Source organism: Hirundo rustica, chromosome 21 (assembly GCF_015227805.2).
Source record: "Hirundo rustica isolate bHirRus1 chromosome 21, bHirRus1.pri.v3, whole genome shotgun sequence".
NCBI classification, from domain to species: domain Eukaryota; kingdom Metazoa; phylum Chordata; class Aves; order Passeriformes; family Hirundinidae; genus Hirundo; species Hirundo rustica.
The window spans coordinates 1,724,240-1,740,736 of record NC_053470.1 but is presented as its reverse complement, the minus strand read 5'-3'; the positions used below and the strand labels follow the sequence as shown (position 1 = coordinate 1,740,736).

The 16,497-nt window shown below is 50.5% G+C and overlaps 1 protein-coding gene across 2 annotated transcripts in view; it reads right to left on the bottom strand.

The window, feature by feature from the left end:
* The window catches only part of LOC120762132 (vascular endothelial growth factor receptor kdr-like), a 133,123-nt gene that overhangs the window by 40,125 nt on the left and 76,501 nt on the right, over positions 1 to 16,497 (bottom strand). For both annotated transcript variants that reach the window (XM_040084219.2, XM_040084220.2), the window contains exons 11-12: positions 14,528 to 14,633; positions 5,309 to 5,417 (exon numbers count right to left, since the gene is read on the bottom strand). In XM_040084219.2, coding sequence (XP_039940153.1) covers positions 5,309 to 5,417; positions 14,528 to 14,633 — 215 coding nt within the window. The remainder of the gene's footprint in view (positions 1 to 5,308; positions 5,418 to 14,527; positions 14,634 to 16,497) is intronic.

Below are 16,497 nucleotides of genomic sequence, written 5' to 3'. Positions count from 1 at the left end.
AGGATCCCCAGGCAGCTGAGAGTTATGAGGAACCTCTTATCAATGTCACCAGGGACAGGCTCACTCTGCGCCACTGCTGACCAGGAACAGGTTTGCCCTAAATCTGAGAGATGACTCAGTGCCCAGCTGTTGGGGAGACGCTTCCTCAAGCCAGGATGAGCTGGGTGGGACTTTGAGAGGGCCGGGAGTTCAAGCAGAACAAGTGTGCACTGCGCTTGCCATCTGCAGATTCCACCTGGAATTTGGCCAGGGGCTCCCACTGCAAAACGTTCTTGCAGAAGCTACAGCTGAAATAGTGAGGCTGCTGAAATAACCAACCTGCCTTCTAATAAACCACACATTCCAGAAAATACAGAGCCCTGGAGGAGCTTTCAGATATGATTAAATGTCTCTCTTCTTCCCGAGTCATCTGGAGTAGAGCCCATGAGCTTTTGCTTCATGGTTTTTAAAGACTGGCACCAGAAATACTTCACAAAAGACCCAAAAAGAGAAGAGACCCCCTCAGGCCACAGCTGTGGAAATTGTTTTTCTCTCCTTTCCCTGTGCTGGAATTGCAGTTTGCTCTCTGCAGGGTGCTGTCAGGCTCAGTTGCTCTCTCTCGGTGCCAGCTGTGTGCTCAGGCTGCCTTGTGTGACACATCCACTGCTCACTCCCGATGTCCTGCGCTTCCAACATACCCCAGTCCTGCTTATCAGCACGGGGGGAATGTGTGAGGCCAAAAACCTCTCTAAATGGGAAAACTGGGAGCCAGTGAAAACACTGGGTTGTGGCTCGGGCAGCATTTCACATCTCCTGAATCTCTCCAGCCAAAACGTGGAGCAAGTGCTGCATCCCTTGGGGTAAGACTGCCTTGGGCATGGCACAGCCTGGGCTCAGCATTTCGGAGCAAATTCCCAATGAATGAGATTGTGTCCATTCCCAAACCCTGAGTTTTGAAGGATGCTCCATAGTTTTGCCTTTTTGCTGGACTTGAAAGCTGCCAGTTTTTTTTTTTTTTTTTTTTTTTTTTTTTTTTTTTTTTTTTTTTTTTTTTTTTTTTTTTTCCTACCAACTTAACATTCTGGGAGCAGAGGCCTGGCTTGTTTTTCTTATCATTCCTTCTCCTGACATTTTTTATTTAGCATTTTGAATATTTTTAGCCGGAACCTGTGCTGTTCTCTCCCATCTTGTTTGCCTTTCAAGCAGCTCTTTCAGCTCCAATAGAATATTCATTGATTTTCATTGCCGTGGAAGGCAAAAGAGAGGAAAAATGAAGTTGCTCTGCTCTATCGTTTCACGCTCTCCTCTCGGTTTTCTCCTCCCACCTGGATTATCAGGGGAATGAGTGCAGCCTGGAGAGCACATTTCAAGTCAGTTCATCTCTGAGACAGCTTTGCTTACATAATCCTGAACCTGAGCAGTGATTAACTTCCTTTCTCTGAACAGACACTGTGTTTTAGAAGGCTCCTAATAAGTTGGCTAAAATAATTCACCACGGGGCCTTTTCCCTTTTATCAGCAGTCACCCAACATTTGTCTTTGGTGTTGTGTTGCAGCGTAGTAGCTGCGAATTTCCCTCTCCATCGTGCGGGATCCCGTGGCAAAAGAGGGAAAGGAGCCATTGGGGGGAGGTAAAAAGGCAGCATAAATCAAAGGCAATGCTGGCTCCGTTTGTATTTACAAGGAATTAATTGTTTTTCATTTCCTGTGCTTTGCACAATAATCTGTGTAAATTCAAAACTTCTGCTCTTACCCAAGTTCCAGCCCTGGGCCTGGCAGGGGGGGTTGGTGTCGGAAAAGGGACGGAGGGAAGGGGGAGCCCCTCAATCTGGAACAGTGGTGCTTGTCAGGAATCCTGTCAACACCTCGGGAATGAGCAGTTTGGAGTGGCACAAAATCCCAGAACAGCCCAGCTCATCCATTGTTCTGCTCTCTGAGAGCAGATTTTTATCTCCTGCTGGAAATGCAATATTTTCTTTTGGGTACAAATCTTTAACTCCATTTTTCTCAGTTGTTTTGGCAATCAGATAAACCCTTGAAAAAAGGGCTTTGGTTATTATTTGTTATTCTTATCATAATTCATTTATATTCGCAGGACATTCCAAGTTTTCAGATGGGTGGGATCCCACTTTGCTGAATGTGGTGCAGTCAGACAAAGGCTGGAATTTGATTTACTCTGGACCTGCTGCTCTGTAGAGCTGCCCTTTCCAAGGTGCATGGCAGAGATTAGGAGGTAAATGACAACTCCTATCAGTGGCAGAGAATCCCTGCAGGAGACACCAGGGCAGCTTCTCACTGCCCTGGGGCGTTTGCAGCCTGCTTGGAATGTCCTTTGGAGCTGGAGGTGGGCAGTGACACTTCTGATGGCTCACCCAAAGCTTCAGTGGGAACTCTGGAGGCAGAGCAGTGGTGGGAAAGGCAGGGTCAGATCTTGATTGGATTGACACAAAACAAAAATCCCGGAGTAAGAGTGAGGCAAAATGAATAAATCCCTTTAGGAGAGGCTGCAGAGGGCTGCAGAGGGACAGTAGTGACAGTCAGGACTTCTGCAGGAGGGGCTGTCACTGCATGATGAGATTTCTCATCACTCTGGACCCCTTATAAGGGTTGGATTCTGAGTGATCTCCAAACCCTGGTGACCCTTCATGAAATGAACTCTGCTGGCAGAGGAATGATTTAAAAATAGATTCCGGTGCTATTTCTGGTGTCCGTGGGAGTTTTTGTGGGGGTTCTGCAGTGGAAGAACAAAATGGTTGCTGATAATTATTCCACAGGGATAAATTAATTCTTCTGAAATGAAGGTGGTGGTGGTGAAAACATCAGACTGAAGTGATCCCCAGAGAGTAGCCTGGACAACGCCTGAGGAAGTGTCCCTGGAACACACTGCCATGTCCAGGGAAAACATCTCAGGAAATGGATGTTCTCCGTGTTGCCCCAGGAAAACATCACTGGGCAACCCTGCCCCAGTGGAGCAGGGATTTGAGGGAGTTCAGCCTCTGTGTCATCTTCAGATTCCTCACCAGGGAGAAGTGAGTTAAGCCAAATTCAGCCAGAAGATCTGAAAGCAGCTCGGGGAGCAGCAGCTTGTTTGTTGGTAGGAGATAACAGGAGAGCAGAGGTCTTTAAAATCAGCAAATTGCTGAATTGATTGTGGGGTGCCACACTTTTAGCTGCTTTGCAGAGAGCTGTGAAATGCTTTTCCCAGATGTTCCGAAGTGCCACGTGTTGCTCGTGCGCTCTCAAGCTCTACCCCAGCCTTCCGCTCAGCCCTCAGGTTCCACCTGCACAGAATGAACCTCCTCAAAACCATAAAGTGACCGTCTGAGAGCCCTGTGCTGCTGGGCTTCCTCTGCCTGGAGCCTCACAGGCTGTCCCTCCACACTGAGACAGGAGAAAACTCCTGGGGAGAGTAACCTGGAGCCTGCTCCAGCTGTTCCAGGTGTGAGGACCAGCTGCAGAACTCTCCCCACAGCCTGGCCCTGCTGGAGCAGCGCTCAGAGAGGACCCCCGGTGCAGGAAGCCCACAGCAGGTCACTGCTGCTGTTTCACTGCTGCTGCATGACCTAGTTTAGTACCAGGACAGCCACTTTTAGAAAGTTTTCATTCCTTTCTAATCCATAAACACCACTATTTTTAAATACAGCACTTCCAGAAGCCAGTCATGCTCGCTCAGCATTTGCCTCTTCCCCAGAACAGACTCCCAGTTTTCCCTCCACATGCTGGAATAATCTGTCTTGCCAAGCCCTGTTCCCCTCCTGGTCTGCTCGGGTGGGAACATTCCCACCACAGCCACTGTCAGTAATTTTGCCCAGTGATTCATTTCCTTCTTAATTCAAACAGCATGATTAAAACACTTGTGTCTCAAAACATCACTGGATGGAGCTTAAAATTAAAAAAACCCTGAAATATTAGCTCACCGTGGGTGGAAAAAAAGCCCCTACATAACTTTATTATTAGAATAAACCAGAGTTGTGCAAGGTGCATGGGATGATCTAACCCTTTGGATCTCACCTTATACTCGTGGCTTATTTCTTTGGGTTTAGTCACCAAGTGTGGCAGTTCTGTGAAGAGCTTGGATAACCCACCCAGACAGAGCTGGCGGAATTCCCCGCAGGACACTCAACACTTGGAAAGCATGAGGTGTAAAATTAATAGCTGGTCTTCAGCCTGCCTTGGACGTCTTGGGGACCTCTTGTATCTGAGCTGTATCTGCCAAAAATGCACCTTGAAGGGCATTTCCCTGAGTAAATAAGAGTTAGAGCTTTGGGAAGTATTTTTTGGAGGCTGGAAGCCTCTCCTGTCTCCTGTCACCTCTAATGGAGGTGAGATCTTCCCCCTCCATGGCTCCTCCCTCATTATTGTTGGATGGCATCTTTCTGTTGGCGTTTGAGTGTGACACCAATGGGAACAGCGTTTGGGGAGCCCTTTTTTGGCTAGAAGGATTTGAAAGGTGCTGGATTCCTTTGGAGCAACGGAGTCAAGCAGCCCAGGAGGGAAGAGAGGCACAGGAGATCAGATCCCAACTTGCTCATGGGCAAGGAACCAAGCAGTGAGGATCAGATATCTACTTTCTAACACACTTCTGCACTCTTGGTTCTAAAAATCGATATTTTGATGCAAATCCTGCCAGCCAACATCCACTCATCCAGAAAGTGAGCACAGAAACGTTTCAGCTTGTTCTGGGCAAGCACCTGAACGAGGCTGTCCCTGGACTCTGCTCTCTTTTTAAACTGCCAACTCTTCTGAAAGCATGATGTGGATCTTGATCTCACTCCTCAAGGATCCCTGTGCTGAAAGCTTAGGCAGATATTTGTTTGGATTTGTGTTCTTTGGAGAACCTCTTCCCTGCACAAAGGGCACTGCACAGGCCAGTGGCCAGGCAGGGCTCCAGTGCCACAGTGCCACCAGCCCTGGACTGGGCTGGACCCTGGCCTTGCTCACCTTTGTGTGCCTGCTGATTCCCTTGGAGAACAACCTTGCTTCTGACTCAGGGAGAGTCTCCAGGCCTCTGGAACACCACAAAGGCCTCAGCTTTGCCAGAGGTTTCCCGAGGAGAGCCCCCAAACATCCCCGGTGTTGCTTTAAGGCACAGAGAGAGGCGCTTGGGGCTGCAGCTGGAAAGGGCAAAGGGGCCTGGGGGCTGAGGCTGGACATGTCCCCCCCAGCTGGACCCGCCCTGTGTGGGACGAGGAGCCTGGGATGGCTGGGCTGGGAGTTCTCCAAAGCACAGCGATGGCCAGGAGCATGAGCCAGCACCCACCAGCCACTTGAGACTCCAGGGAAACGGGAGCAGCAGCGTCTGCCTGCGGTGAGGGGTTCCTGCTGTTTACCTGACACGTAGAACTCAACGCTCCGCTCCTCCTCGCCCACCTTGTTGGAGGCCACGCAGTAAAAGATGCCCGAGGCGCTGCTGTTCTCCGTGGTGAGGGTGCTCACGATCTGCCCACAAAGAGAAAACAGGAATGGCTCTGAGGGTGGGGCAGCATTGCAGAGTGTGTGCTAGGCTGGAAAAGCTGTTCAGGAAGTTGCTTCTAGTTAATAATGGGTGAAAGTCCCAGACAAGTCTGCTATTTGGTTTTTGTCTCCTGTCATCTTGTCATCTCTTTCCTCCTCATTCCTAAACCTTACCCTTCTTGTTTTCCCTCTCTTACCCATGAAAAACAGGGCTCTTTTATAGAGAAACTTCCAAGGTCTTGTGTGACAACATCAAGCAAAAAGCCGAAGCAAAGGGCCTGGAGGATCCATCCAAACACAATCCCACATCCATCTATTCCCTTTCCTGCTTTTCAGCTATGGGTTAGGTGAGGAATCTTCTCATTTGCAGGCAATTCCTCTGGATGTGGTACAAAGAACATTGCAGAATTTTGCTTTTCCCCTCAGAGAAGGGAGGGCTGGGACCCCCTTGATTCCAAAGCCCTTCCTTGGAGCTGTACAGGACTCGTTCAGGGAGGAAGGAAGCTCTGGAGAAGCTGCCAGTGCTGTAACAGTAAGGAAATGCAGAAAGGGAGGACCGTGGGGAAGGAAGGAGCAATGTCCTGAGCTTCACCACATTGAGAAGGGAGGCGATTCTGTTACTCCTGGGGCTGAACTCAAACATGTCCTGAGGGATTTGTGTTCCTTACAGGTCCCAAGGCTCCCATTGGTGAGGACCAGCCATGTGCCCTGTCCCTGTCCTGGTGCAGCCTCTCAGGCTCACCCAGGAATATCCACAGACCTTTAATTATTCCTGTCTTCCTTTGGAGTGTGAGCAGGAAAACAGCGCCTGAGCCAGCAGGACAGAGCTGTTCTTGCAGGATTCCTCTGCTTGCCCTGCAGCCATTCACCTGAGGAGCTCTGAGCCCTCACATTTGGAACAAATATCTCTCTCTTTGCCATCCTCTCTAAGGCCTCTGAGAATCAAAACTTACAACACCCTCTGGCCCTTTGTCCTTATCTCCAGAGAGCTCTTTGAAGTGCACAGAAGCATCTCTGGACTTTCTTTTTAATATCCTAAACTAAACTCGCACAAGACATTCCTTTACCCCTCCTAAAGCTGCCCCATGAGTGTGTCTAGAGCTGTGTGGGACGTATTTTCTGAGTTATTTAAGATTGGCTGAGATCTGGCACTTTAAATCCCGCAGGGAAATGAGTTCCAAAGGTTTTGATCCCATGTGTGTTTGACATTCTAATGGTGAGCATTTGCAGCAGAGTAAGGGCCGAGTGGAAAAGCCTTTAGTTTTCATGGGCACCAAACACAAGAATGGGGAACCCTCAAATTTAGGGGTGAGAAAAGAGAGCAGCAAATCCAGTTCCCCGTGGTGCCCACCACAGAAAGGGCTGTGCAGTCCTGAGTGATTTATGATGTGAAAATAGCTCTGCCTTGGCTATAAAATCAGCCTGGCTATAAAAGCAGCCTGCTCCTCCTCCTGGTGCTGGTCCTGGAGCAGTGGCCCGGTGCCATGGGTTGGGAATGAGCACATGTTCAGAGCCCTGAGCAGCACTTTGGAATTCCTGCTGAATCAGGACCAGCAGCTTTCTCCTCATGGCTGCTGGATCTGAGGATTTCATGTTTGGGAAGAGCAAAAGGCAATATAAATGTACGTGCTGAGGACAGAAGGGGATGCATTTGGACAGCTTTTTAACAGCAATTAGTCTTCCTAAGTGACAGCTCTAGCTGGGAAGTGGAGGATAACGCCGTAGAGCCAGGCAAAATCGTAAAATATCCATTTTGGGACATGTCCAAAGTGTTAGGGGTGACACTGTGGCTCTTCTAAACACTGATGCAATGCCTCGAGCTGCTTGGTGGCCCAGAGGTAAATGCTCATGAGCACACACACAGACAGATGCTGACATCTCCAACTCCATAACTCAGGAAAAGTCTGGCAGGGCAGTGGGAAAACAAAACCAAAAAAAGCAAATAGCCGTCCTGAGACCTCACTGGAGCTAATCTCAGTCATGTCTAGATATGAAGGTGAAAAGGATGGTAAATGACAGTGGGAAACAATCTGGGAACAAATTCTTGGGGGAAAAAAGTACTGAGAAGTGGAGGGAAAGTAATTTTCTTGTTTGGATGCTCCAGTTGTCGTTGTGCACTTGGATCCCAGCTCGTTTCTCTCCTGAGCACCAGAGATCAGGCATTTCCTGACTTGGCCCACAACTGGCACCTGCCAGAGCCCTCCAGACTGTGACTTTTAAACCAGCAGCATCCAGCAGTGATCTACATGTGATCCCAGAGCTGGCAATTCAGGATTTTGAGTGATTTTCATGTAAGATGAATCCCTTGGAATCATTCTGTATCAACCTTTCACTCCAGCTGTGTGCTCCTGGGCAAATCCCTGAGCCTGGGAGCCCAGTTATCTCCCCATCATCTGAAATAAAGTTCTCAGTGGTCAAACCAACCTAATCCTGGTTGGTTTGGTCGGTGAAATTTGAAATCCGTGCGTGCTTGGTCACAGTGGCAGGTTGGGATAAGGATTTTGTTCTTCTAAATGCCACCCCTAATGAAAAACTGGTTTGAACCGGAGCACCCAAAGTCAGGGATCTTTTCCCATTATTAACAGTGCAAACTGCTGCACTCTGTAGGGGCACAATCCCACAATCTGGGGACCTTTAGTGGACAGTGGAAAAATTCTGAGGGGATAATCCCTGTGTGTGCTTAGTCCATGCACCTGGAGAAGTATTTTCCACTCCTGGAATCAGAGCCAGGGTAGAAAAGCTTGAGACATGTTGGAGGGAGTCCAGAGGAGTCCAGAGCTGCTGCGGGGCTGGAGCCCCTCTGGAGCGAGGCTGGGAGAGCTGGGAATGTTCACCTGGAGAGGGGATGGATCCAGGGAGAGCTCAGAGCCCCTGGCAGGGCCTAAAGGGGCTCCAGGAGAGCTGGAGAGGGGCTGGGGACAGGGGATGCAGGACAGGACACAGGGAATGGCTCCCACTGCCAGAGGACAGGGATGGATGGGAGATTGGGAATCAGGAATTGTTCCCTGGCAGGGTGTTGAGGCCCTGGCACAGGGTGCCCAGAGCAGCTGTGGCTGCCCCTGGATCCCTGGCATTGCCCAAGGCCAGGCTGGAGCAGCCTGGGACAGTGGGAGGTGTCCCTGCCATGGCACTGGAGGGTCTCTGAGTCCCCCACACCCCAAACCCCTCTGTGATTCCACGATCAAGGCAGGGCTCACCCCACAGCTGCTTCTCAGAAAACCCAAAGCGCAGCACTCTGAGCTGAACAGTGATTGATGTGAAACCTGCAACTGCCTTAAAGCTTTGTGTCTCTGCACTGAAAATGCCAACAATGGACTGCAGCATGGAAATGTGCAGTTTGCAGTGTCCCTGTGGGCAGCAGTGGCACAATCCCAGCTGCCAACGCGCTGCAGCCACAGCGGCTGTCCCACCCTCAGCTCCTGTGCAGACAGCGCTGGCACGAGGCTAATTAATAACAAATTATTGACATGTCGTGTCTAGACATCTTCCTGGTGGGAGCTGGATGGGATCCTGGGAGTTCACTGCATACCAAACACCTCCCAGGCTGGATTGCCTGGGTTGGATTTGCAATTGAGGACTCCATTTCCTACTGCTTAACCCAAAGGCCACCCAATACTGCGAGCCCAAGGAAGGATTATTAGCTAATAAATAATTACTAGGAAAGAATAAACTAAGTTTAAAACTCAATAAGCAAAGGAATAAAATGACTGATTTCTGAAGAACAGCTCTGACAAGTAAATAGAGCTTGCTGCTGGGAAAACTCCTGATGGACTAGTTCAATAAAATCCATATGTAATGTTCCCAAACTGATAAAAATAAGTTATTTTAGAAGCAGCCAAATAGCATTCCCCAGCCGTACACCGTGAGTGTTTGAAGACATCTTGTAGTAAGGACAGAGCAACGAGACCTTTTTTAAGCTGGAGCCAGCATGAATTAATATCTCTTGTTATTCCTCGCTTTCTCTTTCCTTTGTCTAATCCCTCCCCCCGTGAGAGCTTTGGTTAACAATCCTTCCTCTTTCACTTCGTTAGCTCTCCGTGGGTGAGGATGAGGAGTGGAAAACGTGGGTGGAAAACTTCTCAGCTGTCTGACTCCGGCAGAGCCGGGCTGGAGGTGGCTGCAGGGAGATGGAATTACAGGAACTGCAGCAGGGACCCTGCACAGAAAGCCTTCACCTCGCTCCTCATCCATCCCCTTGAGCGGCACACACGAACGCTTGTTTGCATAACTGGAGTTCATTCACTCAAAACATGCTAAAGGATGGGCTGAGGATGAGTGAGAAGTCTGGAGCTGGCTGAGGACTTCCAGCTTTGCTCCCACCTCTGGCAGGGGTGTTTCTCCCTGGGAAAGGGGAGCAGCCGGTGCCTCCGGCGGCGTGAGCAGAGCTGCTGGCAGCACTGGCTGGGCAGGAAAGCCGCTGGACTGGGCTGGGCACGGGGATAACTGGAGCTTTGAGGTGCCTCTGGAGGATCTGTGGGATGGAGGGACTGCTCACCCTCCAGCGCCTGGTGCAACTCCTGGCAAGAAGGGAAAAAAGGAGATTTTTTCATCTCCTTGGTCAATGCAGGTGAATTGTTTGTTGGGACAAGTGGGAATGGATTGAGCTGTTTCCTGTCTGTTCCATTCCTGGTGGGAATAACGACTGACAAAACTCAAGGAAGCGTCTGAAGACTTTTTCCTCAGTGACTTTTAAAAAAATTATATTCTATCATACAAAGACTCCAGTTAGCACAGAGCCTTGAACTTCAGGAAGGGGGAAGGAGAGGAACTGTCTGCAACGTAAGCAGCGAGTGAAACCTGAAGTTCCTATATTACTCCAGTGACTGCCGATTTTTTGTCCTTTTTGTTCCTTCGGGAGGCCTAAACTTGGCATTTTTGGGTCAGTTTCCTTGAGTGGTTGTGAATTTAGGAGGTCAGGCAGGACAAAGGGCCAGTCCTGATGTCGCTGCTGCTGGCCAGGCTGTCCCCACACCCACCAAGGACAGTTCCTCGTGCTCCTGTGCCTGGGCAGTGCCCGACACGCCTGGGCTGATCCCCAGGGAACGGCTGCTGTGTCCCAGCCCCATCCCTGTGCCTGTCCCCTTCCCTGGCACAGCCTGGCAGCGCTGGAGAAGCTCCCTGAAGTGACAGGTTTGAGCAGCCCGGCTGAGCTGCTCACACGCTTCTCACCACACACATCCAACTGCTCTAATGTAGCCTTTTTGTTCCTTCTGGAGGTCTAAACTTGGCATTTTTGGGTCAGATTTCTTGAGTGGTTGTGAATTTCACCAGCAGAAACACCCACGTGGCCTGGCCACACTCAATATAGACATGAAAGGGAGAAAAGAGATGAAAAGAACCCCCCAGTGAGGACTGAATTATGCATGAGCCTTGCTATTCCCTTCTGCTGGTCCCAAGCTCAGGCCAGTTTGTTATTTTGCTAAAGGGAAAGAAAATAAAATAGCAGCCTAGCTCTCCGTGACTTGAAAAGTCAGGCAATTCCTGCAGTCACGGGTGTTACACCTGGTGTGGAAAAGCAGATTCAGAGGAGCCACACAGAGGTTTAAATCCCAAAGAGAGAAATTCAGCATGGACTCAAAACCGCAGGGAAAATGCAACTATCACAGTGCAACTGCCTCAAGCACTGGTGGAGCAGAACTCCACTGAAGGGCATCATGACCCGGACCATAACCTTGTGCTCTTCCTCAGGAATCAGACTCAGGCTTAGGAAGGCAGGAGGAGGTGAAATTCACTTCTCTATCTGTGGAATCCTCACGGAATAATCACGATGGGGATGACGACAAGAGAGCTCAATTTCACATGGCACTTCTGTCAGGAGATGTCTGAAGAGCTTCATGTGATCAGAGAGCACCAAGGGTTTGCTGGAAAAGCCCCTGCTCGCTGCCCTGCCGGCTTGCTGTGGGCAGATTTCTGGAAGTGGTGATGCCAGGGGAGTTATTCCCATATTTTTAGCAGCTCTAAACTGTTAATGCAAGTTTTCACATGTGGCTGGATCAACTTTTATTGCTGCAGCTCCCAAGGGTGAACTCTGGGGTGCTGACAAATCCTAGAGCCCAGAGGAATTCCACCTTCTGCCCAACACTCCAGTGCTCCTGGGACAGGCTCAAATCCCACAGGAAAATCCCCAGCTTCAGCTAATCTCAGATTCCTAACACAGTTCCTGAAAGCTCCGACTCCAGCATCTTTATTTTTTCATCTTCTTGGTCAATGCAGGTGAATTATTTGCTGGGACAAGGTGGGAATGGATTTGGCTGTTTCCTGTTTTCCTTTCCAATGGTGGGAATAACGACTGATAAAACTCAAGGAAATGTCTGAAAACTTTTTCCTCAGTGACTTTACAAAAATGATATTCTATAATATAAAGACTCCAATTAGCACAGAGCCTTGAACTTCAGAAAGGGGGGAATGAGAGGAACTGTCTGCAATGTAAGCAGTGAGTGAAACCTGAGTTTCCTATATTTTAGTTATATTAATCTGATGAAATCTTAATCAGGACATAAGAATTAATAGGAAACACCTCAGACTGTGTTTTCAGCCAGGGAGAAAAAGAATGAGTATACTATAAATCGTAAAATTATGTAGCTCATAACTTTAATCATGAAATATATAAAAGCTGATTATATATATATAATATATGGAGACAAACAGTAGCTCTGAGAGTCTCAAAGCTCTTGTCAGCCCATGCAGCAACAAAAAGTCTTAGAAAAAGAAGAAAGTTTGAAGGTAAATGTCACCAGCCCCCATTTTTATAAACAATTAGTACTTTTAAGGGGTTGTTTTTACCTAAGATGTGAAATTCTTAAAGAATACATTAAAGCCAGTTCTTAAGGGGCACTATGCCCTCTAAATAAATCCAATTTATAAATATCTCCCAGCAATGGAAAAACTCAGGAATGAGAGGCGAACACTGACTTTCTCCTTCCCAGCCCCAGCTCCATGTTTTCAGAGCTCTGGTTTGGATTATGTTTAGAACTGGAAAGTCTCCCTGAGAAAGAGCAGATGGTTGTGGCACTGATCCTGCCAGATGCTGATTTAGTCTGGACCCAGTCCAGAAGAGCACTTTAGCTTTGTGCTTAACTTTAGGCACGGGAGTAACTCAGGAATTCTCCCAGGCTCAAAGGGGAAGCAGGGCAGCGCCCAGCACCCTGCAGGATCAGACACTGAACCATCTGGAGCATCCACCTCAAGCCCGGAGTTGCAAACCCACTCCTGCAACCCCTGCAGGGCCAACAGGCAACCCATAACCCCAGGCAGAGCCCAGCAGAGCCAGGGATCCCTGAATCCCCTGCAGATCCCCAGCCTGGACAGAGCCCAGCAGAGCCAGGGAGCCCCGAACCCCCTGCAGATCCCCAGCCTGGACAGAGCCCAGCAGAGCCAGGGAGCCCTGAACCCCCTGCAGATCCCCAGCCTGGACAGAGCCCAGCAGAGCCAGGGAGCCCCGAATCCCCTGCAGATCCCCAGCCTGGACAGAGCCCAGCAGAGCCAGGGAGCCCTGAACCCCCTGCAGATCCCCAGCCTGGACAGAGCCCAGCAGAGCCAGGGAGCCCTAACCCCCTGCAGATCCCCAGCCTGGACAGAGCCCAGCAGAGCCAGGGAGCCCTGAACCTCCTGCAGATCCCCAGCCTGGACAGAGCCCAGCAGAGCCAGGGAGCCCCGAATCCCCTGCAGATCCCCAGCCTGGACAGAGCCCAGCAGAGCCAGGGAGCCCCGAATCCCCTGCAGATCCCCAGCCTGGACAGAGCCCAACAGAGCCAGGGAGCCCCGAACCCCCTGCAGATCCCCAGCCTGGACAGAGCCCAGCAGAGCCAGGGAGCCCTGAATCCCCTGCAGATCCCCAGCCTGGACAGAGCCCAGCAGAGCCAGGGAGCCCTGAATCCCCTGCAGATCCCCAGCCTGGACAGAGCCCAGCAGAGCCAGGGAGCCCTGAATCCCCTGCAGATCCCCAGCCTGGATGTGTGGAACATCAGCCAGCGTCACCACGGGCACCTGGGGGACACCGAACAGGCAATTCCTGCTGGGATCTCTGAGTTCACACAGCCAGGGTCATCCCAGGGCTCTTGGAAGGGGGAGCAGGCAGGGAAGTGTCCAAGGAAGGTTTTCCCTCCTTCACTGTCCCAGGGATGTGGTTTCAACCTGACACCTGCACACTCTGGAAATCAGAGCAGGTACCTGTGGCACTGTGACCGCACACCTGGTCAGCTCCTGCTGCTGGGAGTAGAGAAAACAGGGCAGGACAAAGGGGGGCAGGAAAAAGGGGGACAGGGCAAAGTGGGGCAGGACAAAGGTGGGCAGGACAAAGGGGGACAGGACAAAGGGGGACAGCAGAAAAGGGAACAGGACAAAGGGGAGCAGGACAAAGTGGGGCAGGACAAAGGGGGACAGGAAAAAGGGGGGCAGGACAAAGGGGGGCAGGAGAAAAGGGAACAGGACAAAGGGGGGCAGGACAAAGTGGGCAGGACAAAGTGGGGCAGGACAAAGGGGGGCAGGACAAAGGGGGCCAGGACAAAGTGGGGCAGGACAAAGGGGGGGCAGGAGAAAAGGGAACAGGACAAAGTGGGGCAGGACAAAGGGGGGCAGGAGAAAAGGGAACAGGACAAAGGGGGGCAGGACAAAGTGGGCAGGACAAAGGGGGGCAGGACAAAGGGGGGCAAGACAAAGGGGGGCAAGACAAAGGGGGGCAAGACAAAGGGGGGCAGGACAAAGGGGGTAGGACAAAGGGGGGGCAGGAGAAAAGGGAACAGGACAAAATGGGGCAGGACAAAGGGGGGCAAGACAAAGGGGGGCAGGACAAAGGGGGGCAAGACCAAGAGCTCTCCAAGTGTTTCATGACCTCAGAGTCCTTATCAGTGAACTGAACCACTCTCACACTTTCTCAAGACCGAGGGAGACACAGGAGATTTTGACCCAGAAGCCTTGGGAGAGTGTAAACAGGGTGTGTGACATCATTCCCAAACCCCAGCACTTGTAAACAGCAGAGATCAGGGATGATCCCAGAGCTGGGGAATTCCAAGCATGAAAAGAACTCTCAGCAGCTTGGGAACCATGAGCTGGGGGTGAGTGTCCCCTGACATCATCCCCTGCCATCGCACTCATACCTTTAGTTTATCCCCCTGCCTCATGGGGGTGTTCTCGATGCTCCTGATCTTGTTTCCTATGACCATGTTCTCCCAAACCACGACTTTTGGCCCCTCGGGATTGCACCTGGAGGCAGAAAGCAGAGGTGGTGTTCCAGGTAAGCAGGGAGGTGTATTGGAGTGAGAAAATGTCAGTCTTGGACAATAATCTTAGGTCTTAAAGGCTCCTAAGAATTGTGTCTGCAGGAGTCTTTCTGGAGTTACTTCTTTGTGAAATTCCTCCATTCCTTCTTTGCAGCCTTTCAAAATTATTTACAAATCACCTTGACAGAGGCAAACAAAATCAGTCCATGAGCAGCAGTGAGCCCTCCAATCTTTGCAAAGATTAGAAATGGAAAATGCTGGACGGTTAATTAAATCATGTGAGTTTTATCTGGCTAATGTAAGTTATATTTCCAAATTCAAAATGCCAGTCACTCCAAACTGCGGGGAGGTAGATGGTGCTGAGTGTCTGTCTGTGCTCAGCTTCCAACAGGAAGTGTGGGCTGAGGGAGTAGAGTGGATAAATATTGGGATAGAGCAGCAGAAGGGCCCTTTAGTGCTGCACATTGCACAGAAGACGCTTGTCAATCTTCACTTTGGAATATGGGCAAGGAGCAGAGTGTGTAGCACATCATGTGGGGAGGTCCAGCTGCACCATCCAGGACACAAAACTTTCCTGCCTTCCCCAACTTGGCAAAACTAAGCAGAGACACAGCTCTTCTCATTCCTAGAAATGCAAAGGCTTTGAGCCCACCACGGGCTTCCAGGAGGTGAAATGAATATGGACTTTTACAGGAGCTGACCAAGGGCTGCTGCTGCAGAAAATTCCTCCATAAATCAGCCGTGCCTTTGCCAGAGCCACACAAAGCACAGGGGCAACACCCTGGGTCAGGGCAGGGTTTGCAGCTCTCAGAAGGGCCTGATTAGAAGATCTTGAGGGACTTCCTGCAAGGCACAATCCTGTCCTGAGGATGAAGGGGGAAAGCTCAGAGGAAGTAAAATCACATCCCAGCTCTAAGGAACAATGCTGGTGCTCAGGGACTCAAAGGGCTCTGCTGAGGCAGAGTGGGGGGAGAGAAAGAGAGAGAGAGAGGAAGTCAGACAACAGAAGGAAATGGGGGCTGTGTCATTTCCCACAGGAATCCTCCTCCAGCTTCTGCTGGAGCAAGATAAGGCTGCCCCTGGGGCCAGCAGAGGTAGAGCCACTCTGCAATTGTATTTAAATTGATAAGATCAGAGAGCCAGGGAGCTGCAACAAGGGTTATGTGAGGTCCTTTGCCACCAGGTCACTGGTTTGGATCTGGTTGAATTCAGCACTCATGGCCAATTCTCTCCCCCTAGACAGAAAGGTCTGGAAAAGATTTCGGAAAAGATCACCTCTGCGGCTTTGCTAGAGATGCAGAACGTGTTTCCATGTGGTGTTTCCACTCTGCTCTCATTGAACCCCTCCCAGGCAGAGCCCTGTGCCTCCTGCTGCCCTCCAGGGCCAACAGAGCCATCAAATCCCTGAGTTTATTCCCAACATCCCCGTGTGCACCACAGAACCTGGGAAAGGACCTCTCCCTGATTTTCCCCTGCCTCATGGCTTGCCTTTCACAGCAATACGTGAGTGAGAGAATAATAATAAAAAACTACCCAGCAATTTTCTCCCTTGCTTTCTAGATCTGTCTTCATCTCTTGAACGGGTGGAAAACCCAATTTCATCCCTCTGACTGCAGGGAGGAGCTGAAGTGGTCAGAACTGTGCAGGACCTGGCTCCTGCACATGCCCTGGGTCTACCAGAGAAGAGAGTGGCCACCAGCCAATGCAGACCCCTCTGCTCAGGGAGCTGCTGCAGCAAAGGGAATGTCTCCTCAGGAAAATCTCCGAAGGCATCCTGGCTTTCCCTGGCCTCCTTCCTCTCTGGCAGCTCTGACCCGGTGATTTTGCTGCGTGCTCACACCTCAGCC